The sequence below is a fragment of the Rhinatrema bivittatum genome, chromosome 8 (assembly GCF_901001135.1).
Source record: "Rhinatrema bivittatum chromosome 8, aRhiBiv1.1, whole genome shotgun sequence".
In the NCBI taxonomy this organism is placed as follows: domain Eukaryota; kingdom Metazoa; phylum Chordata; class Amphibia; order Gymnophiona; family Rhinatrematidae; genus Rhinatrema; species Rhinatrema bivittatum.
Genome location: NC_042622.1, coordinates 142,777,878 through 142,800,211, shown reverse-complemented (window position 1 = coordinate 142,800,211; position 22,334 = coordinate 142,777,878). Strand labels below are relative to the sequence as shown.

Genomic DNA, 22,334 nt, shown 5'->3' with positions numbered 1-22,334 from the left:
GGGTGGGGAAGAGTCTTCATGCACATAATACACTGAGTCTTTTCCCATATCCCTCCCTCGCTCCCAGTATCCTGACAGTGAAGCAAACAGTACCTCCAGGTCACAGTCATCCAGAGAATCCGCAGGATCCAATATTGGGTCAGGGTTGTTCACTCTGTCCAGTAATTCTATAGCCAGACTCTTGCTTAAGGGCTGACTGATAAAAGGGTGCTGCTGGTGCGGAGGGAAAAACAGGATGTATTACTGTGAAACCGATAGTCTGCCCCTCTTCCTCAGCACGCATTCTGTCATTGGATAAAGCGTGTTCCTCTCAGCAGTGCCCTGCCCTGCCAAGGCCGTCTCTCCCGTTTTCCTACCTGAAGGAGTTTTTCAGCTGTGGGTCTTTTCCTGGGATTCTTGGTCAACGCGGCTTTGAGGAAATGGTGGAAATCGTGTGACCTGCAACAGGAGCGCAGCACATCCAGGAAAGAGAAAATGGTGGAAAATCATGGCAGCAACCAAAGAAAGGAAGCAGGACAAGCAGAGACACAAGAGAGCCTGGCAGAGGAAATGTATTACTCTTAGACAGCACCTGCAAGCCCTGGGACTCACCAGCGGGCCTTGTCTTGGAGTCTGGGTGGCTGAAAGTTGCTTTTTGACATAACCATCAATGCCCTGGTGAGAAAGGACAGGGCCACATGAGCATTCTGATACAAAATGGAGCTAATCAGCAATCAAGGGAATAGGGAATAGGATAATAATCTGCTTGAAGTGCCAAAAGGCAGAATATAAATAAAATACATAGAAAATAAATAGAGCAATGTGACTGTGGCCAAAAGAAGACAATGGTCATATGGCAGCCTGGGCGGGCCACTTTCCGGGTTGAGTTTTTGGGGCTTCATACCTCATGGGGTGAAGGTCAAACAAGGGTGGCTGCAGCTCAGCCATCTCAATAGCAGTGATGCCTGTAGCCCAAATGTCACACAGCTGGTTGTAGCCCCCTTTCTTCTCTACTGCAGCCACCTCCGGTGCCATCCTGCAGCCCAATGGGATAGAAACACAGACAATTACACTTTGATACCACGAGTAGGGAGGGGAGAGAAGCAGAAAGCATGCACACACACACACACATCACAGTCATCCTGCAGTCAGCAGAGGCAGACACACACACAAATTACAGCCATCCTGCAGACAGCAGGGGCAGAAATACATACACCTACACAAACATATTCAGACACAGACACAACAGTGAATGAGTGGGAGAAGAGAGGCGGTGGGTGGCATTACCAGTAAGGGGTACCTATGAACGATTTCCTCTTTGCAACTGAGGCTGTGATTTCTGCTGACACACCAAAATCCGCTGAAATGAGTTGGGATAAGAAAGGTACTATTTATGTGTTGTCAGTGTATGCAAGTTAATACTGTTACCGAGATCCCAGCAAATACACAGCTTTACCTGCCCTGCAGCACCTCCCGCTATTCCTGTACTGAGACACCCCAATACATGCAGCACTGCACCAAAATCCTGCCCTGTAGCACCACCCGCTATTCCAGTACTGCTGTCCTCCCATACACACAGAGCTCTGCCAATGCATCTCATTCCTGCTTGCAGCAATCCTTGTTATTCCAAGATTGAGACCTCTGACCAACATACACGCAGCTCTGCCAATGCCTCTCACTCCTCTCCGGAGAAACCTCATATGATGCCGCGGAAGGCTATACGCTCTTAAGCACAGCTTTGGAAGTGCTTTGAGGACTATATGCTTTAGTGCACAGCTTTAGAGTGCTTGCTCTTAAGCACAGCTCTAAGAGACGATGTAATTATAATCATTGGTAACCCAGTCTTTGCCTTAAAGTGAACTCAAACCTGAATATAAGATACTTTGCATGAAGAATCACTGTCTCTGGGTTACCAATGATTATAATTACATCGTCTCTTAGAGCTGTGCTTAAGAGCAAGCACTCTAAAGCTGTGCACTACAGCATGTAGCCCTCAAAGCACTTCCAAAGCTGTGCTTAAGAGCGTACAGCCTTCCGAGGCATCATATGAGGTTTCTCCAGAGCTCAACTCATATATTACCCTTATTTCTTTGAGCAAGATTTTTCATAGATTTTGAAATATATTAGTGTCTAGCCATTATTGGATTACTATTCTTTGCATCCTCACTCCTCTCCTGCAGTACTCCTACTAATTCAGGATTGAGTCTTCCTCCACAGTTCTGGCCAGTGCACCTCAGCCCTGTCCTGCAGCACCTCCTGCTATCCCAATATGGAGACTCAAGCCTCCCCTCATTTCCTCTCTTTACACACACACACACACACACACACATAGCTGTGCTAATCCTGCTACACATCGAAATAACTGACCCAGTTTCACATCCCCGGAATGTGTCAGTAAGATGTTTGCTCCCTGAAAAACAGAAGAGACACGTCAGAGCTCCCTTGGAACAGGACCCCATCCACAAGTGACATCTGCGCTCCTTTTCACTTGCCTTAATGTCTCGGTGCATTTTTCCTTTGGCATGCAGGTGCTGGAGACCCTGGGAGGAAAACAAGAGCAGTAAGAGTGATAACCCACATCACCAGAACCTCACATTACTCCCTTCTCCCTATACACCTCCTGCACACACCTTCAGTGTCTCTCTGCAGATGTAGGCGATCTGTCTCTCTCCCAGAGGACCAGTCACTGTAACACATCAGCACAGGACAGACTTTACCAGGGAGTACCAGAGAGAGGGAGAGACAAAAAAAGAGTGGGAAGGAGACAGGTAACCCAAACAGACAGAATAAGTCACAAAAGTCTCTCTTTGTTACTTGAGATCTAGAGGTCTATATTCAGCGCCACTTAACCTGAAAAGTTTTGACTTGTCTGGCTAAGTGGTGGCAGCTGAATATTTGCCCAGGATAAGTGGCTGCCACTTCGTTGGATAACTATTTATCTATTTATCTAGCTAAATAGTTAGCTGGCAAAATGATGGGCGGAGTGAGGGCGTTACTGGGAAGAGTTGAGTAAGCTGGATAAGTTATCCAGCTAACTCCGATATTCAGTTATCCGGCTAACTCTGGTCATGCTGGACACCCTTCCTAAAGTTAGCTGGATAAACTTATCCAGCTAACTTTTAGATAGTTGAGCATATTCAGTGATGCAGCCGTGCCACTGAATAGCCTGGCTAACAGGTCAATACAGTAAAGTGCGGCCGCGGTTACCCTGCTCCTAACCCGCTTTCTACCCACATTTTGGCCGCGTTAGCCCTTCCTGCGATACACAGTCCCCTTTAACCTACTCTTACCGCGTCCTTAAATCACCAGGTAACCCCTTCCTCCCGCGGCATGTATATTAGATGTAAACGATCGAATTAGCTATTCCCTCCCATACAGTAACGCGCGCCCCGACTATCGCTTTTTTACCCTGCCGTTTTGCCGCGCGTTTAACCTGCTAACTTACCGCCTACCCTTACCCCTGCGTTAGAAGCAGGGGTAAGGGTAGGCGGCAAACTTTCCCCCAGCCCCAGCTCACCTGCCCTGGCCGCGACCATGGGTGCTGGTCTCCGGGGCAGCCCCAGTCCTCTCTCCTCTCCTCCCGAAGCAACGAAAGCGGAAAAAATGAAAAAGCGAAAAAAAAAAAGTTGCAAGAGAGAGAGGGGAGAGAGGACGGGTAATCCTACGCTCGGGATTGCCAGTCCTCTCTCCCCTCCTCCCAAAGCAAGGCGCGAAAAGCAGCCTTGCTTTTCAGGAGGAGGGGAGAGAGGACTAGCAGTGAAAAGCAACGAAGCGACTTACTTTTTTTGCAGCCCCCCTCTGGAGACGGACATCGGCGACGAGGAACCGCGGCTCCCCTGCCTCCAGCAGCCCGCGAAGATAGACACATCGCACGGGCAAAAGCGGCCCCTGTGCGTGCAATTGGGCCGCTCAAGATGTGACGTCACGACGTTTGGCGTCACGGCATGTGACGTCACGTCTTGAGCAGCCAATTGCACGCACAGGGGCCGCTTTCGCCCGTGCGATGCGTCTATCTTTGCGGGCAGCTGGAGGCAGGGGAGGGGAGCCGCGGTCCCTCGTCGCCGATGACCGTCTCCGGAGGGGGGCTGCAAAAAAAGTAAGTCGCTTCGTTGCTTTTCACTGCCAGTCCTCTCTCCCCTCCTCCCAAAAAGCAAGGCTGCTTTTCGCGCCTTGTTTCGGGAGAAGGGGAGAGAGGACTGGCAATCCTCAGTGTAGGATTGCCTGTCCTCTCTCCCTTGCAACTTTTTTTTTTTTTGCTTTTTCGCTTTTTTTTTTTTTTCGTTTTTTCCACTCGTTGCTTGCTTCGGGAGGAGAGGAGAGAGGACTGGCAATCCCGAGCGTAGGAGAACTGTCCACTTCCTGGTACCTGTCATTTCAAATGTCATTTGAAATAACATTTGAAATGACAGATACCAGCGTGTCCGTGAAGCGTTAGGCCCGCGCACCCAGGTTACTGTATAGGCGCTGTATAGCGCTCTATACAGTAAAATGGGTTGCGCGGGCCTAACGCTTCATGGACGCTTCTTAGACGCAGCTTGCATTTGCAAGCTATTTACATACAGTATCGAGCGGTAGGTGAGCTGGACTGTGCATGCGGCAACCGCGAGTGCGCCCGGCACTAACGCAGCTCTCCCTACCGCTCCTTACTGTATCGGCCCGTAAGTTAGCTGAATACGTTTATCTGGCTAACTAATTCAGCTGGATGGCCACTGAATATGGAGTTCCTAATGCTTGATTTGTAATTAAAATCATCAGAATTTGAAACTTAAAATAAAAGGGCAAGAAATGGTGAAGCAGTCAGGAAGGATTTGATGGTGTGTGGCGCTGCTCACTCTGGTACATCTCCTGCAGGGAACCTCCGCCACAGAACTCCATGCAGATCCACAGCCGGTTGTTCCTGCAGAAAACGGGCAGCAGCGTCAGGTCAAGCTGAATGTACATGACAGCAACTTTCACAACAAAGCGGGCACCTGCAAAGTCAGCAAGGACTTTTTTACTTCTCTCCTAGAGCAGGGGCGAGCAAACATGTTTAATCTCAGCCTCCCTTCCATTTATGCAATTGGTTGGGGCCATCCAAGATGGGTTGTGCTCTCTCTCTCTCTCTATATATATATATACCCAGATCAGTCCAGACTCCAGGGTTTTACCTCTCTTCCAGCAGATGGACGCACAAAGTTTTGCTGACACTGCCACATAACCTGTGTGCCACCTGCAGTCCCTTCAGTATTTCTCTGTCTCCAGCAGGACTTAAAGAAAGTAAACATGGCTCTCAAGGTTCCTCATTTTCGGATGGAGACTCTGCACTCAGTCATTGCAGCACTGCACAAGGGAGAGGTTCTTGGCTTCCCTGGATTTGACAGAGGCATACTTGCACATAGCAATCTGGCCAGACCATCAGAGATTCCTCTGATTCATGATACTAGGGACACATTTTCAATTTTGCACCCTTCCGTTCGGTTTGGTGACAGCTCAGAGGACCTTTACCAAGGTGATGGTTGTGGTGGCGGCAGCTCTCAGGAAGGAGGCATCCTAGTTCACCCATACCTGGATGATTGGCTTATTCAAGCAAAGTCAAAAGTCCTTTGCAGGGAGGCAATGAAGTTGGTGCTGCAGCGGTTGAGTAGTAAATCTGTCAGAGTCATCTTGCCCCTTCTCAAGTGTTGCAGTTTCTGGGGGCACGTTTCGATACGAAGGCGGGGAAGGTGTTTCTTACCAACGAACGCATTTGCAAATTGCAGATGCAAGTTCACAATTTGTTAGAGAAAATGATGCCCAGGGTCTGGGATTACTTGCAGCTTCTCGTTTTCATGGTTTCCACTTTGGAACTGGTTCCTTGGGCATTTGCCCATATGAGGCCTCTGCAGTCAACATTGCTCTCATGGTGGATCCCATTGTCAGAGCAGTTTCATCTTCCACTACCTCTTATGGAGCTAGCCAGATCCAGTCTCTCGTGGATAGTTGTTACCACTGATGCCAGTCTCTCCAGATGGGGAGCTCTATGCCAAGCTCAATCACTTAGAGACGAGAGTGGTGCGGTTTGTGCTGTGTGCCTTTCTACCCCCTGGTGCGGCCGGCCAGTAAGGATCTTGTCAGACAATGCGACAACAGTGGCTTATATCAACCGACAGGATTGTACCAAAAGTTGAGCGATGGCTTAGGAAGCCCAGGACTTAATTCGCTAGGCAGAGCAGCATCTGGCGATACTAGCGGCTTCTCACATAGCCGGGATAGACAATGTGCAAGCAGATTTTCTCAGTTGACAACAGCTGGATCCCAGAGAATGGGAATCGTCAGAGGAAGTAAAGCATCTTATCCGATGCAGATGGGGAAGACCCCCAATTGGACTTAATGGCAACTCAGCGAAATGCCAAGGCACCATGCTTCTTCAGACACAGAAGGGAACACAGAGCAGAAGGGGTTGATGCCTTGGTTCTTCCTTGGCTGCGGGGTATTCTTCTGTACATGTTTCCACTGTGGCCACTTGTGGGCAAAATATTGTGGCGTGTAGAAATTCATCTGGGAGATGTGATTCTAGTGGCACTGGAGTGGCCTCGGTGGCCATGGTTTGCAGATCTGATCAATCTAGTGGTGGACGGGACACTGTGACTCGCTCATCTACTAAAGCTTCTGCACCAAGGTCCCACATTTTCATAACAGACGGCTTGCTTCTGTCATGTGGCTTGGCTTTTGAGAGGAAACGCTTAAGGGAGAAAGGATATTCTGAGGATGTCATTTCCACTCTGTTGCAAACTAGAAAGACTTTCACCTCCTTGGTGTATGTGAGGCGTGGTGCACGGAACAGGGAGTTGAATCTACTCAGGCATCCATAGCACATATTTTGACCTTCTTGCAAAGAGGGTTGGTGAAAGAGCTAGCATTTTAACTCCCTCAGAGTTCAGGTGGCAGCCTTAGACTGTCTTCAAGGCAAGGTGAAAGGAGTTGCCCTAAGTTGTACATCCAGATGTGGTAAACTTTCTCCAGGGCAAAGCATTTGCATCCTCCAGTATGGAAGTTGCGTCCCTCTTGGAGTCTTAACTTATTCTTTAAGGGTACGTGTGCGCCTCCATTAGAGCCTCGTAGAAGGACTACTATAAAAGATCTCACCTTAATGGTTGTTTGCTTAGTAGCAATTTGTTCTGCTAGAAGGATTTCGGAGCTTCAGGTTTTGTCATGTAGGGATCCCTTTTTGAGAATTATGGAATCTGAAGTCTCGTTGCGGGTGGTTCCTTCCTTCCGTCCTTCTAAAAGTGGTGTCATTATTCCACTTAAGTCAATCACGCGAGAGATTTGCGACTCTTGGATGTAAAGCAGATGTGCGCACAGATTTCAGGTGCCTATGCGGGTCACAGCAAGGCACACGCACAGCCCATGCACCTAGCTTTACTTGTATTCTGTGCCTAGTAAGTTGTGAGCGTCATGTACGCACTCAGCGTTATGTGCAAAGCGCATGCGCAGAGCCGACATGCACTGCGTGTACCGAAGCTCTATGGTAGGTGATATAAGCACAAAAACGCTCACAAGATGGCGCTGCCTTGGCTTACCATGCAGTGTACCGACCAAGCCTAAAGCGGAGCCTAGCCCACCAGGGGGCCGCTCAACCCGCTCGGAAGCCCAGTTTCCCTTACCCCAACGGGATTGGGAACGACATCAGTATGCACGCCAAGCAAGGAGACCGGAGGAAGTCTTACCGAAACCCCTCCAACATCTTTGAATCAGGAGGAAATCCTCTTCTTTTTTTTTTCTTTTTTTACTTACCTGGGCTCAGCACTTACCAGCTGAGTACACTGCCAGGGGAGAGGACTCTGGCCGTCACCGCCGCCTTTCAGCTGCTTTAGCAGCAAAGTCCATGCCGGGAACCGGCTCCCAGACCAAGGCACACCTCTGAGGGATCTCAGAAATCGCCTCAGGAATTCTCAACTGGAGGAGGGACCTTTAGGTATCACCACAGGAGAGCGGGGCTAAATCTTTTCTCCAATTTAAAAGAGGAATTACTTCTTCCAAAAAGTACAGCAATCCCCATAGGGAAAGCATGTCCGCATCTGCTGGAGATGGAAAAATACTGAAGGGCTGCGGTCACTGCAGGGGAGTACCTAGGATGATGTCAGCTTTGAAACCTGTCTTCGTCTCCATCTGTTGGCAGGGGAGCATAAACCCATTGGTTCTGAGTCCATCTGGCTACATGCTAGGAAATTATATATTTAAAGACAGATTAATAGTTATTGTGATGCAGTTCTGTAATGTCCTTTGTCAGATTACATTTTTGACCTGGTGGCAGGATACATCAGATTTTGTTGGTATATTTGTTATTTCTCCCATTTTGCTGAAATATTTGTGGTTTCTCCCATTTCCCCAAGATTATATCATCTCCTTTTTGTCTTCAAGGATGCACCTAGTAGTAGAAAACCCTCTTAATTTTTCATTAGCTTCTATGTTTATTGGCTGTTGCAGTGTGTCCATGGACAGCATCACCATAGCCTATAGCTGCAGTAGGACTTTATGTTCACCTGAAGATTCAGTACCTGCATGCTTAACACTAGTGCTTAGACTAAGGGTCGGCACCTTTTTATTCTGGGCAATATGCAGTCAATATGAATTTTTATTTTTGCTTCCTATAGGAAAATTGGTTCTTACCTGCTAATTTTCGTTCCTGTAGTACCACGGATCAGTCCAGACAGTGGGTTGTGTCCCCTGTCCAGCAGTTGGAACCAGAGAAAAAAATAACTGAAAGGCATACCATATATGGGCATAGCTCACCCTGAGCTCCTCAGTATAAACATTAACAAAGCAGAAAAAGAAATTGAATAAGGTCAAGCAAGTAACAATTCAACAGTAATAATATAACACCAGTTTGGAACAGTGTTATACATAGCTCTTAACAATTGTGAAAGTAACATCCGGTGCCTTATGAATCCTTTATTTAATACTTCTGTAGGATAAAAAAAGGCATTTACCAGCGCTGCAAAAGGAAAAAGACTACGAGCGGACTGAAAAAGTAGACCAGGAGGTAGTCTGGACTGATCCGTGGTACTACAGGAACGAAAATTAGCTGGTAAGAACCAATTTTCCTTTCCCTGTACGTACCCGGATCAGTCCAGACAGTGGGATGTACCAAAGCTTCCCTAGTTAGGGTGGGACCAAGACAGTCCCGCTCGGAGTACCTGTCTGCCAAAGGAACCAAAAATAGGTGCCTGAACGTCGAGACAATAATGCCGAGCAAACGTATGTAAGGATTTCCAAGTGGCTGCTCTGCAAATTTCTTGTGGGGAAACCAGCTGGCTCTCCACCCAAGAAGTAGCTTGCGAGCTCAATGAATGGGCCTTCAGACCCTCCAGAACCGGCCGGCCCTGGCAGAGATATGCGGACGCAATAGCTTCCTTTAGCCAGCGAGCTATAGTAACTTTAGAGGCCTTCTGCCCCTTATGAGGGCCGCTCCATAAAACAAAAAGATGATCGGAAACTCTGAAATCATTAGAAACCTGTAAGTAGTGCAAAAGAACTCGCTTAACATTCTCCTGAGAAAAGGCAGGGAGCTCCACTGACTGACTGACATGAAAGGAGGAGACTACCTTTGGCAGGAAAGAGGGAACCGTGTTTAAAGAGACCCCCGAATCAGAGAACCTCAAGAAGGGTTCTCTACAAAATAAAGCCGAACAAATAGCCAGCAGGAACACTGTCTTAAGTGTGAGGTCTTTGAGTGTGGACTGACGTAGAGGTTCAAAAGGCGCCTCGCAAAGAACCCGAAGGACCAGGTTAAGATTCCAAGACAGGCATGTACGCCGGACGGGTGGATTCAAATGCTTAGTCCCCTTAAGAAAATGCACCACATCCGGATGGGATGCCACCGCGTAACCATCTAATTTCCCCAAAAGAGAGCCAAGAGCTGAGACTTGAACACTCAAGGCGATGAAAGACAAGCCCTTGGAGAGACCATTCTGGAGAAAGGAGAGAACTAGAGAGACCGAGGCCTTGCGCGTCGAAACCCCAAGTTCCGCACACATGTTATCAAACACTCTCCAAACCCGAACATACGCCAGCGACGTAGAAGTTTTACAAGCCCGCAACAGGGTGGAAATGACTTCCTCCTTATAGCCTCTCTTTCTTAGATGCCTTCGTTCAAAAGCCAGGCCGCTAGACAAAAATGATCCGCCTGCTCGAAAAATACAGGACCTTGTCGGAGGAGATTGTGGAGGTGACCAAGTGGAAGAGGGCCGTCCGACATGAGATTCAAAAGGTCCGCGAACCACTGTCTGCGGGACCTTTCTGGCATGATGAGAATTACTGGCCTGTTGTGAACCTCTATCCTTCGGAGTACCTTTCCCACCAGAGGCCATGGGGGAAATACATAGAGGAGGACATCACTAGGCCAGGGCAGGACCAGAGCCATCCACGCCCTCCGAGCTATGTTCCCTTCTGCGACTGAAGAACCTGGGAGCTTTTGCATTTCTCAAGGTGGCCATCAAGTCCAGGTGGGGATTCCCCCACTTGTGTATGACTAGGTCCATCACCTCTTCTGACAATTCCCACTCTCCAAGGTTGAGATACTGATGACTGAGGAAGTCAGCCTGAACATTCTCCTTCCCCACAATGTGTGAGGCCGCCAGGCGTTCCAAGTGACACTCCGCCCAATTGAACAGCTTGCTGACCTCCAGGGCCACCAGGCGACTCCTGGTGCCTCCCTGGCGATTGATATAAGCCACCATCATTGCATTGTCTGAGAGGACTCTCACCGCCATGTGGTGAAGCAAGGGAAGGAAGAACTTGAGAGCCAGATGGCCCGCCCGGGCCTCCAGACGGTTGATGTGCCAATTGGACTGGACTGTGGACCACCGGCCCTGAGTCAATAGAGACTGACACACTGCCCCCCAGCCGGAGAGGCTGGCATCCGTCATCACAATCATCCACTGGGGAGACTCCAGGGGCATTCCCTTCGAGAGGTGGTCGAGAGAGAGCCACCACCATAGGCTGACGACAGTAGATTCAGGAAGTGGTAGAATTGCCCGAAAATCCTCCAAAACCAGCTTCCAACGGGCAAGCAAAGCTTTCTGCAAGGGTCGCATATGCGCAAACGCCCAGGGAACCAAATCTATGGTGGAGGCCATGGAGCCCAGTACTTGAAGGTAATCCCAGGCCGTGGGCTGCAAGAGAGATACAAGAAGCTGTACCTGATTCATGAGCTTGAGCACCCTGGCTTTGGGTAGGGAGACTTTGGATTCGTGGGTGTCAATGCGAGCTCCCAGAAATTCCAGAACTTGAGAGGGTTTAAGGTTGCTCTTGGAGTAGTTTACTATCCATCCGAGGGAGGTAAGCAATGATACAACACGGCTCACTGCCATCACACAGAGCTCCATCGACTTCGCCCGGATAAGCCAGTCATCCAGGTAGGGATGGACTAGGACTCCTTCTTGCCGAAGAAAAGCCGCTACTACCACCATTACCATGGTGAACATGTGAGGAGTGGTGGCCAGTCCGAACGGGAGAGCCTGAAACTGTAGGTGCCAGCCTAGAATTTCGAAGCAAAGGAACCTTTGGTGCTCCTTGCAAATAGGGATGTGCAGGTAAGCCTCCGAAAGAGAAGCCAGAAACTCGCCGGAGCGAACTGCCGCTATGACTGCCTGCAGGGGTATTTTGAGAGCCCGATTGACCCACTTGAGGTCTAGGATCGGTCGGAAAGAGCCATCCTTCTTGGGCACGACAAAGTAAATGGAATACTGGCCGGATCCTTGTTCATTTGGAGGAACAGGAACTATGGCCCCTAGCTCCAGGAGTTTGTCGAGGGTTCGACACACCGCAGGCCTTTTCCAAGTGCCACAAGGAGATATCAGGTGGCGGTCCGGAAGGTCTCGAGCAAATTCTAAGCGTAACCATTTCCGATCACATCCAGGACCCATTGATCCGTAGTAATTTTGGCCCATTCCCCAAGAAAAAGGACAGACGTCCACCTAAGATGGGAATGGAGGAATGGGCCTTCCACATCTCATTGTGAAGACTTGGCACCGGATCCTTGGGGGTTTCCATCTCGGAACGGCTGACGTCCCTGAAAGGAATAAGACCATGCCTGAGATCTGGAGGGGTATTCCGCTGAAAAGACCCACACAGCTTGTTGTACCTGTGTTGACCTCTGAAACGAGAGCGCGAAGGAAAAAAGAATTTGGACTGTGTAGGGCGGTCCTCAGGCAGCTTATGAACCTTGTTGTCTCCCAAGGATTTAATAAGCTGTTCCAGGTCCTCCCCAAAAAGCAACTTACCCTTAAAGGGAAGAGAGCCCAACTGTGACTTAGACGAGGAATCCGCCACCCAGTTATGTAGCCAAAGGAGTCGCCTAGTGGAGACCACGGAGAACATGGCTCTTGCCTGCACCCGAAAGAGATCATAAAGGGCATCAGCGCCATACGCAATTGCCCCTTTGAGCCGCTCTGCTTGTTCGGCCTCTGCAGCCGGGAGGTTCTGGGTGCTGAGTAATTGTTGAACCCACCTAAGGCTCGCCCGCTGCATGAGACTGCTACACACTGTCGCATGGACCCCTAAGGACAGCACCTCGAAAATTCACTTGAGGTATAGTTCCAACTTGCGGTCTTGAAAATCTTTTAAAGCCGTTGACCCCACCACTGGGATGGTAGTGCGTTTGGTGACCACGGACACAGAAGCATCAACCTTGGGGACTTTAAGCATATAGAGGGCCGGATCTGGCAGGGGATACAGCTTATCCATTGCCCTGCCCACCCGGAGGCCAGAATCGGGGGATTCCCATTCGCGGAGTAGGAGCTGCATAAGCATAGGATGAAATGGGAAGGTACGAGGTGAAGCCCGTAATCCAGCTAGGATTGCACTGGCAGAAGTGGAGGCACTGGTGGCATCTTCCGGTGGGACTTCAGTCGCTAGTTCATCCAGAACAAAGGGAATAAGCGGATCCAGCTCCTCGCGTTTAAATAACCGCAGGACCCATGGGTCATCTCCTTCTACGGGTGGATTCACAAGCAGCAGATCTGGTTCTGAATCAGAATCTAGCAAAGGAGCAGGCTGCGGAGGGTGAAGAGTATCTAAGCCCCCGGGTACAGTGTGGACCCTAATAGCCCCCTGCGGGTCCGGTGGGCCAAAGCACTGGCCACCGACCAAATGAGGAATCTTAGCTGGGTGAGGGCCCAGAACAGGATCCCCCTGTGCCTCCAAGCTGGCCAAAAAAGACCTATGTAGAAGAAGCACGAACTCTGTGGAAAAACCATGGTAAGGCTTGCCAGGTACCTGTGGGGGAAGGCCCCCTTGAGAATCAAAATTTGTAACAGGGGGGCCCATGGGGCTTAAGTCAGGCGGAGAGTGTAATAAATCGGGCTCCCCTCCCCCCTGAGGCTCTGAAACTGCTTCGAGGTCCAGGCACAAAATGGCCGCCATTCCCACAATTTTCTGAGGGAGGGCTGGCCCGGACACACGCTTAGCGACCCGACCCCGGGTCATTGACTTAGATGCAGTCCCAGAGGGTCCTTCTCCTCCAGGTAAGCAGACAGAGCAGAGCCCTTTGCGGGAGAGCCACGAAGCAGGCTCCCCGCAGGCGAGGCAGAGAGGTGACCTCGGCATCAGGCGGCAAGAAATCAGCCGAGCTGAAAAAAATAGTGAAACGCAGGAGCTGGCAAAACAACTGTGAGGCGCTTAAATCCCTGCTGGTCGGCATAACAGCCGCATAAATAGACTTTTTCCCTCTGCTTCAAATTAAAACAAGCAGAAATACTGTCTCCTTTAATCCCCTTTGTTTTTTGTTTTTTTTTTAAACTTTGTTGAACTTTCACCACAACAGAGGAATGGCAACATCTCTGCAAGGGGACCTGAGGTAAGAACATCTCAGGGGAGACCAAAACAGTAAGGGCAAGAGACTGGACTACCAGTATCACCCCTGTGTAGGGAAATTGTTATGGCTACTGGGAATTGGAGTCCTAGGCTGAATAATCAAGGGGAAATCCCTCCTAGGACTCCTTAAGAGCTAGGAGACAGAACTGTCTCCTGTAAATTTAAAAACTCTGTTCCAACCTTTTTTTTTTTATTTTAATACTTGCTTGACGCAAAGTATGAGAAGAAAACACTGAAAAATCTCTGAGGAGAGGAACCACAGGTTCGTCTGACTGCATCTGCTGGAACCAGAGAAATACAGAGAAGCGCAGGGTGAGCTATGCCCATATATGGTATGCCTTTCAGTTATTTTTTTTTCTCTGGTTCCATCTGCTGGACAGGGGACACAACCCACTGTCTGGACTGATCCGGGTACATACATTGAAGATACTTTAATAGTAGTAGCTGCCTGGCTGAGGATTAGACTAGATTATGCAACCAGGTAACCACGTGCGGGTACTCAGCAAGACTTGGTAAAAGATATTTACTCCACTTACTCCATCTGATTTTTCTCTCACTTCTAGGTCCCTCTATTTCAAGACAATTTATTATCCAATATTGTGGGATGCTATCAAAGGCTTTCATATAGTCAACCCATATTATACTGAGATTTCAACTATTTATACAGCTGGTCATAATGGCTTTATTCAGTATCAACCGATCTTCTGTTCTGTTACCAAGATGTTATTAGAATCAATGTGATCATAAATTCTATCTACATCTATTGCAGTGTGGAGAAAAGCCTGTTCCTGCAGTTCCCTGATCACCGAGTTCACTAGACTGTGTTCTAGAAACCTGCAGAGGAACAATGCACCTTTTTGTGGGAAGGAGATTACATTAACTATTCCAGTTGGTGTACTGTGGCTGTTCTGGTATTGAAGCCAAAAGAGAAGGAAAGAGTGAATGTACAACCGCTGCATAAAAGGAGGAGATAAGTGATTCAAGGCACACAGGTTCAAGTGTCCCAGAAATAAAACCCTTACAGCCCTTTCCCCATAGGAGTGCTTGCCAGTAAATACAAGGGATACTGAGCAGGGTAGTGGATAATTGTAATGTTGGGAAGATAATGATTCACCTCCTGAAATATGTGTTTTGTGCGAGATTGTCACTAGTAAAGAGGTTTTAATTCCGTAAACTTTTATTTCATTGGAACAGCAGTACCTATGTGAAGAGTTACTACTGGAGAGACTGCCAGTTTATTCTGGAGGGCCCTGAAGCTTTGCTTCCCCTTCCCTGTTCAGAACAAACTCCCAAAATGCAACAAGTTGTGTCAGGTTTCAGCAGTTCCAGATCACTGGACAAATTACATAATCAGTGCCAAACATGGAACTCTAACACCAATCCATGAACAGCAAACAACAACAGAAATGAGATGTCAAAATGACACTAGAAGTGACACAGAGAGACAGTCCCAGAAATGAAGAGATTCGACACAGAATAGGCTTACAGTCTGTCCTACAATATGTGGTTTAGCCATCTTATAAGAATGCCATGGAATAACCTGCCCCAAAAGTTTACATGCATTGCTAAAATGAATGGACAACCAAAGGAAGACCATATAGCGGATGGAAAGATAACATATTAAACCAACATCAAATAGACATGGAGAGAGAAGAATGAAAGCCACTTCCAAGACTAAACTGTGTTTTACCAGCAGAAATAGCATTTTTTAACAAACTGTTGAACAAGGTGCATACCTTTACTGGCACAGAGGGTGAACACAGTGCTTACTTTTACCCACATATTGTGGAGGCATTCCTGTGGGCAAATTTAAGTTGAGGTAGGCTACAACAAGCAGGTTTGGATTTTCAAAACTATGCACATTGTTTTGCCTGGAAAAAGCAGGCACAAGTCTCTGTGGGTACTTTTTTCATGACAATCAAAGCAAAACTACAGACATAGCTTTGCTTTGATTATTGGTGCACACCCTGGGGGTAAGAACTACCCACAATGTTTGCACCAGTGCAGACTGTTTAATTATTGCCCCATGTAAAATTAACCTCAAGATCTTACAACTGCTCCCTGCATTTGCCCTTAACACCCAATGGGTAAAAAATCTTCAGAGGGGATAGCCTTGTTAGCCTGGTGTAGCAAAAATGACAGGAGTCGGGTGGCACCTTATAGACTAATTTATTAAACCGTGGAAAGAAATAGCCCGATGGACCATGTAACCAACATGCAGAAGCTTTCTAACACAAATGCCTGTGCAGAGCCATGAAAAGGGGGGGGGAGGATAAAAAGAGCAGGTAAAAACATGGAGTGAATACTTACCTGAGATAGCTACCAAAATAAGCCACTATGTTGGGGTGCTGACAGGCCCTCAGCATGCTGATCTCCTGTTGAATGGAGGTGGTGTCATCTCCTGAGAAGGAAGAGAGGGGGAACAAGTCAGAGCTGTGTACAGGAGCACATCCCCAGGGCTGAAGGGGAAGGGACATCAGAAATAAAAGCAAAAGGACCTGGGAGAGAGGGGAGAAGGGGCCAGGAGGTGGGGGACACATAGGCTGAAATGTAAATATTGTGCTGTTCAATTTCTCCCCTTCCATCCCAAGTTTATTTTCCTTGTTTTTTGTAACTTTCCCTCTCCCTTTTTCTGATTCACTGTATTTAAAGTTCAAGGTTCTTATTGAAAATATTGTTTTTTACGTTACGTTATGCTTTACACTCCTTGTTATTTGTAAACCGGGTTGATGTGATGCCTATCATGAAACTCGGTATAACAAAAACAATAAATAAATAAATAAATAAATAAGATTCATGCATAGTTAACTGCTTGGATTCATGCATAGTTAACTGCTTATGGTGCCACATATTCAGGATGACAACTTTTCCAGGCTATGCCATTAATTTCCACGCCACAAAATAAAAGAAGGGTGGCAACTGTGTGACCACATCATGCTATCACCTGGGCTGATGTGCTCCCCAGCAGAAATGCAGAGCACAGGAGCCAGATGCACGCGTGGGACATGCAAGAGATTTTTGCTGGAGCCTGCCGCAGTGCTGCTGGAGAAGGAGGGAGTGCAGTCTGTGCCAAAGCTCAGAGCCACTGCCATTAGAAGTGGGAAAAGAGAGGGATTCTGGAGGAGTGGGAAAAAAAGAGAGGGACACTAGGCTGATGAGGGATGAGAAAGAGAGACATCTCACTGATCGGGGGGGGGGGGGGGGAAGAGAGGAGTATACTACTTGGTGGTTGGGGAGGAGAGATAGTGGGGCATGGGTCAGGGGAAACCTCTTCCAGGAACCCTGGGTGTGATTCATCACTGTTGCCAATCACTTCCTTCCCCTGACTCCACCATCATTGGTGGAAATCCCACCCACTGCTTCTGTGCCTCTGGGCACTTAAGAAATAGTCAGGCCGGGAAGAGGGCAGAGGCTGAGGAACAGGAAGGGAAGAGGATCTGGAGGGTTTTCTTCCTTACCTGGGTCAACCTTGACAATCTTAACAGCAGAGAGATCCCCTGTCCTGGTGTTCCGTGCCTGTAGCAGAAAAGAAGGGTTGGTGATAGGTAAGAGGTGGAAATGGAGGAAGGTAAAGGGTGAATGGCAGGGGATAGATATTGGAGACATCATCACATCCCAACTCGATGACTATTACCCACAGACAGTAGTCCCTGGAGAGAGAGGGCAGGGGGAGAGAAAGTACCTTATCCTTCCGACCCAAACCAGATCAATGGCACCTCCAGTAGAAAAATCCAAACTACAAAGCAAAATCTACCTATCACTGTACCAACAATTCCTTATTAAAATACTAGAGATCTACATGTATAGAACCCAATGAATATGTATTTTTCAACTGTAGTTCACCATTATCATCATCAGTCTCTATAAATATTTTTTAATTTAAATTTGCACATACAACTTAAAATTCCAATTTAACTTAATCTTATATATTCCCTCTCTTGTGCCTCTTACGCCAACACTGACAGTGTTTTGAGAGCAGTATGATTCTGCTTTAAGCGCACCAAGAGGGGGGATTTAAATTGCAGAGAGGGAAACGGAGGCGCCAGTGTCACCCACCAAAGAGGCGCAACAAAGGGGCATGCCCTTTTGTACGCCCCTTCGTACAGCCCTGAGCAACCGAGAACAACCTTACAACCCACAAGTCAAAACTTGTCAACTTGCAAAATGGACAAGAAAGGTGAACTACCAATTAAACAACCAATCTCCATCTGCATGAACAAAGGTAAATATGAAAATAATTATTTAAAGAACAATACAAGATATAGAACAAAAGAGACAAAGAAAACCTCACACAATAACCTTATACAGATAAAAAGGACCCCTATTTAAAAAAAACTCAGCCATAAACAACCTACTTATGCTAACATTCCTCTTACTAAATGCACAATCAATCGCAAAAAAATCCCCAATCATCACGGATTTACTGTATCACAATAAACCAAACTTTGTTGCAATAACTGAATCATGGTTAAAAAAAAGCAGGCGTAGTTCTTAAAAATCAAATAGCACACAGAAATTACAAGATGTTTTCAGTCCCTAGAATAAATAAGCGCGGAGGTGGACTCTTACTAATTATTGAAAAAACTTTTAAATGTAAACCAATCCAAATAACACCCCCCCCCCCCAAATCATGAAATCGCCATTTTTGATACTAACAATATACAAATATGCCTTATCTACTGCCCCCCAAGCCTCCTAGAATTAAATATCTCACCATTAATTCAGTTCCTTACTACACACTTAAACATCTCTAAACCTACCATAGTGCTAGGAGATTTTAATCTTCACATGGACATCCACCCATTATCAAACACATGCCAAACACTAATAGACGCTATGACAGCATTAGGTTTCTCACTAATAACAGACAAATCAACACATAAAGCTGGACACTCCCTGGATCTCACCTTCATCAACCACAACTGTTTAAAACACTGTAAAACTGATTACACGCAAATTCCCTGGTCAGATCACTTCCTTATTCATTCCAATGTAAAATTCCTTAAACCTCAAATCAAACAAAATTATAAACCCATAGAATTTAAATATCGACCACCTTTTAATATTGAAAAACTAAACGACAAACTAGAGGAAAAACTAACAAATATTGATTACAACAACTGCAGTTCTGCTACGGAAACATGGTTAGACTCAACCAAAAAAATAGCTGATGAAATCAACCCCATCAAATCAATACGTAAAAAAGAAGCAATACAAAATAATCCCTGGCATAACGAAAAAGTAAAAGATGCAAAAAGGACTCCCAGATCAATGGAAAAAAGATGGAGAAAACATAAAACAACCGATACCCTAACTAAATACATTTTTACAAACAACTAATCCTTAATGTTAAGAAAGAATACTACAGCAATAAAATAGAAAAGTTTGCTAACAATCCAAGAACCCTATTCTCAATAGTATCAAATCTCACCAATGACGAACAAGAATCACCACAAAATCTACCAGAATCAAAATGTAACGAAATCGCCAAATTTTTACAGTGACAAAATTACTAAATTAAGAAAGAAACTTCCAACCACTACCAATCAAGAAATTAAAATGCAAAAAAGAGACGTTAACCAATGGTCGTCATTTATTGAGATATCCGAGATGGAGGTGGAATACATGCTAAAAAACATAAACCCAGCCCCACACAAAATCGACTCAATACCAACATTTGAACTTAAGAAAACAGCTAACACAGTCTCCCTTACATTAGCTAAGATCATAAACCTATCCCTAGAAGAAGAAACTATGCCAGATATACTGAAAGAAGCAATTATAAAACCAATCATAAAGAAAAAAAACAGTGACCCCCTGATCCTGAACAACTACTGCCCAGTATCAAATCTTCCCTTAATAGCTAAACTAACTGAACACCTAGATAACAATAACATACTGTATTCATCTCAACATGGATTTCGAAAGCACTACAGCACTGAGACACTACTTCTCTCGCTAACAGATAACATCATTGGAGACTCGTATTTGTTGTATGATACTATTTGGATACTCTGTAAGGGGGGAGGGGGGTGGGGGGGGGAATGGGGGTTACCTCTTCGAGGCGCCACAGGGTAGTGGCTCTCGTGCACTTCGAGAATGCTGTATATTCTTTGTTTGGCTTCTTATGTGCTTGTGCGTTCTTGTTATATAATGAATAAAAATTGTCAAATTAAAAAAAAAACAAAACAAAACATTCTAAGAGGTTTTGATAACGGTAAACATTACATTCTAATAATGCTAGACTTAGCAGCAGCCTTCGACACAGTAAACCATAAAATACTACTAAATAGACTAGAAGAAATCGGATTACACAGCAAAACAATAAACTGGTTCAGTTCATATCTAAATAATAGGTTCTTCCAAGCTCAGATCAACAATGCATTATCAGAAAAAGTCAATCTCAAAACAGAAGTACCGCAGGGATCAGCCCTGTCTGCAACCCTCTTTAACATACACATGCTGCCCTTATGCCATCTGCTTGCAGGACTAGGAATCATACATTACATTTATGCAGGCGAGCTTCAACTAATTCTACCAATACAGGACACGTTAGAGAAAACGTTAAACCTAGCTAACATGTACCTAGACATTATAAAACAACTACGAAACCGAATGGAACTTGTGATTAATATTGAAAAAAACAGAATTTCTACCCTTAGAATGGAAAAATATTTAAATCATCCAAACTCCAATAATCCTCAAAGACAACCAGAAAATTGAACTAGCTGAAAAAGTACAAAACCTTGGAATAATAATGGACCCTGAAATCAATCTAAAACAGCACATATCGCTAAAAGTAAAAGAAGGCTATGCAAAACTCATGGTACTCAGAAAACTAAAACCACTACTAAAACTAGCTGATTTCAGAACAGTACTTCAGGCACTAGTTTTCTCCAGCATGGACTACTGTAATGCCCTTTTACTAGGACTCCCGAATACAACATTAAGGCCACTTCAAATACTTCAAAACACAGCAGCTAGAATACTAACCGGAAAAAGGAGGAGGGACCATATAACTGAAACCCTGGCGGAATTACATTGTCTACCTATTGAACACAGAATTAAATACAAAGTCCTATGTACCATACATAAACTAATACATGATGAAAAATTGGACTGGCTAAACACAGCATTATGAGTATACGTCCCACACAGAAACCTTCGATCATCAAATAAAGCACTCTTAACCATTCCTTCAGTAAAGACAGCAAGACTAACCCAAGCGAGAGAAAGGGCCTTATCTTTAGCAGGCCCTACACTTTGGAACACAATGCCTCTAGAGATCAGATTGCAAAGAGATCTCAAAACCTTTAAGAAAAGATTAAAAACATGGCTTTTTAAACAAGCATTTTATAAAGAGACTGGAGAATAGAAAATACACAGGAATAGGCAGAAGAGCACCAACACACAGCACTATTCTAAGAATAGTCTATGAATTCTATATCACAATAAACACAATTGTAAACACTGTAATATGAATTTTACCCGTGAACAGTACCTTACAGGTACACCTGGTCATGACCTACTTCACTAAACAATTGATTGTCTTTAACAATATATTGTAGGTCATGACCTACTTCACTAAACAATTGATTGTCTTTAACGATATATTGTAACTGAACTTTTGGTGGCACCTGTTAGAATGTACTACAGTATGCATCCACCTACATTAATTTATGTGCCTACATGATGGTATATAACTTAGCGATGGTATAGAAAAGATTTTAAATAAAGAAATAGAGGCACCTAAGATCCCAAAATCTTTACCTAGTCCACCTAATAGACTATAATGGATCCATGTTAAAAGAACCATTATCTATGTTTATAGACTGGTTTCTAAAAAGAGAAGTACCACAGGTGAAATCATATGCCCAAGATATTCCATGGGAAGCAATGTTGGTAAGAATGGATGTTACTTCATTGTTTACCAATATTCCACAAAATGCTTTAGCATCCAATTATAGCTGTTTTAGAAAATCATATTAATCCACCATATATACCCATGAGTTTATGATTCATTTAGCACCTGTGGTACTTTACAATAATCATTTTATATTTGATGAAAATTATTATGTAAGAACTCAATGCATAGCCATAGGATCTTCCATGGCACCTAATGTAGCAATCCCAGTTTTGAAGAATTATATATTTATATATTGGAGAAATTACTTACCTGATAATTTCATTTTCCTTAGTGTAGACAGATGGACTCAGAACCAATGGGTATAGTGTACTCCTGATAGCAGTTGGAGACGGATCAGATTTCAATCTGACGTCAGCCCCTAGTACATATATCCCTGCAGGAAGTGCAGCTCTTCAGTATTCTCCTCAAAAAGCATTGTGGATATATGTGTGACTGACTAATTAGAATAACTTGAATAACTTCATAACATGAATAACTTGATTAACTTTATAACTTGGTTAACTTGATTAATTTGGACTGGTTGAATTGGCTATAGCTGGAGACCGCCAGTGCCCTCAACCGGGAAATGTCGACACCCGGTAGGATGGGTGTC

The 22,334-nt window shown here is 45.6% G+C and overlaps 1 protein-coding gene across 4 annotated transcripts in view; it reads right to left on the bottom strand.

The window, feature by feature from the left end:
* MAP4K2 (mitogen-activated protein kinase kinase kinase kinase 2) overlaps nt 1-22,334 on the bottom strand; it is an 81,395-nt gene that overhangs the window by 44,956 nt on the left and 14,105 nt on the right. For 2 of the 4 annotated variants that reach the window (XM_029612497.1, XM_029612496.1), the window contains exons 2-13: nt 19,871-19,957; nt 17,274-17,331; nt 16,126-16,216; nt 4,812-4,876; nt 2,610-2,665; nt 2,472-2,519; nt 2,347-2,389; nt 1,267-1,339; nt 884-1,015; nt 592-654; nt 357-438; nt 94-210 (exon numbers count right to left, since the gene is read on the bottom strand). In XM_029612497.1, coding sequence (XP_029468357.1) covers nt 94-210; nt 357-438; nt 592-654; nt 884-1,015; nt 1,267-1,339; nt 2,347-2,389; nt 2,472-2,519; nt 2,610-2,665; nt 4,812-4,876; nt 16,126-16,216; nt 17,274-17,331; nt 19,871-19,957 — 915 coding nt within the window. Of the gene's footprint in view, nt 1-93; nt 211-356; nt 439-591; nt 655-883; nt 1,016-1,266; nt 1,340-2,346; nt 2,390-2,471; nt 2,520-2,609; nt 2,691-4,811; nt 4,877-16,125; nt 16,217-17,273; nt 17,332-19,870; nt 19,958-22,334 lie in introns of those variants that run through there. The other 2 variants (XM_029612498.1, XM_029612499.1) reach the window with 2 other exon arrangements.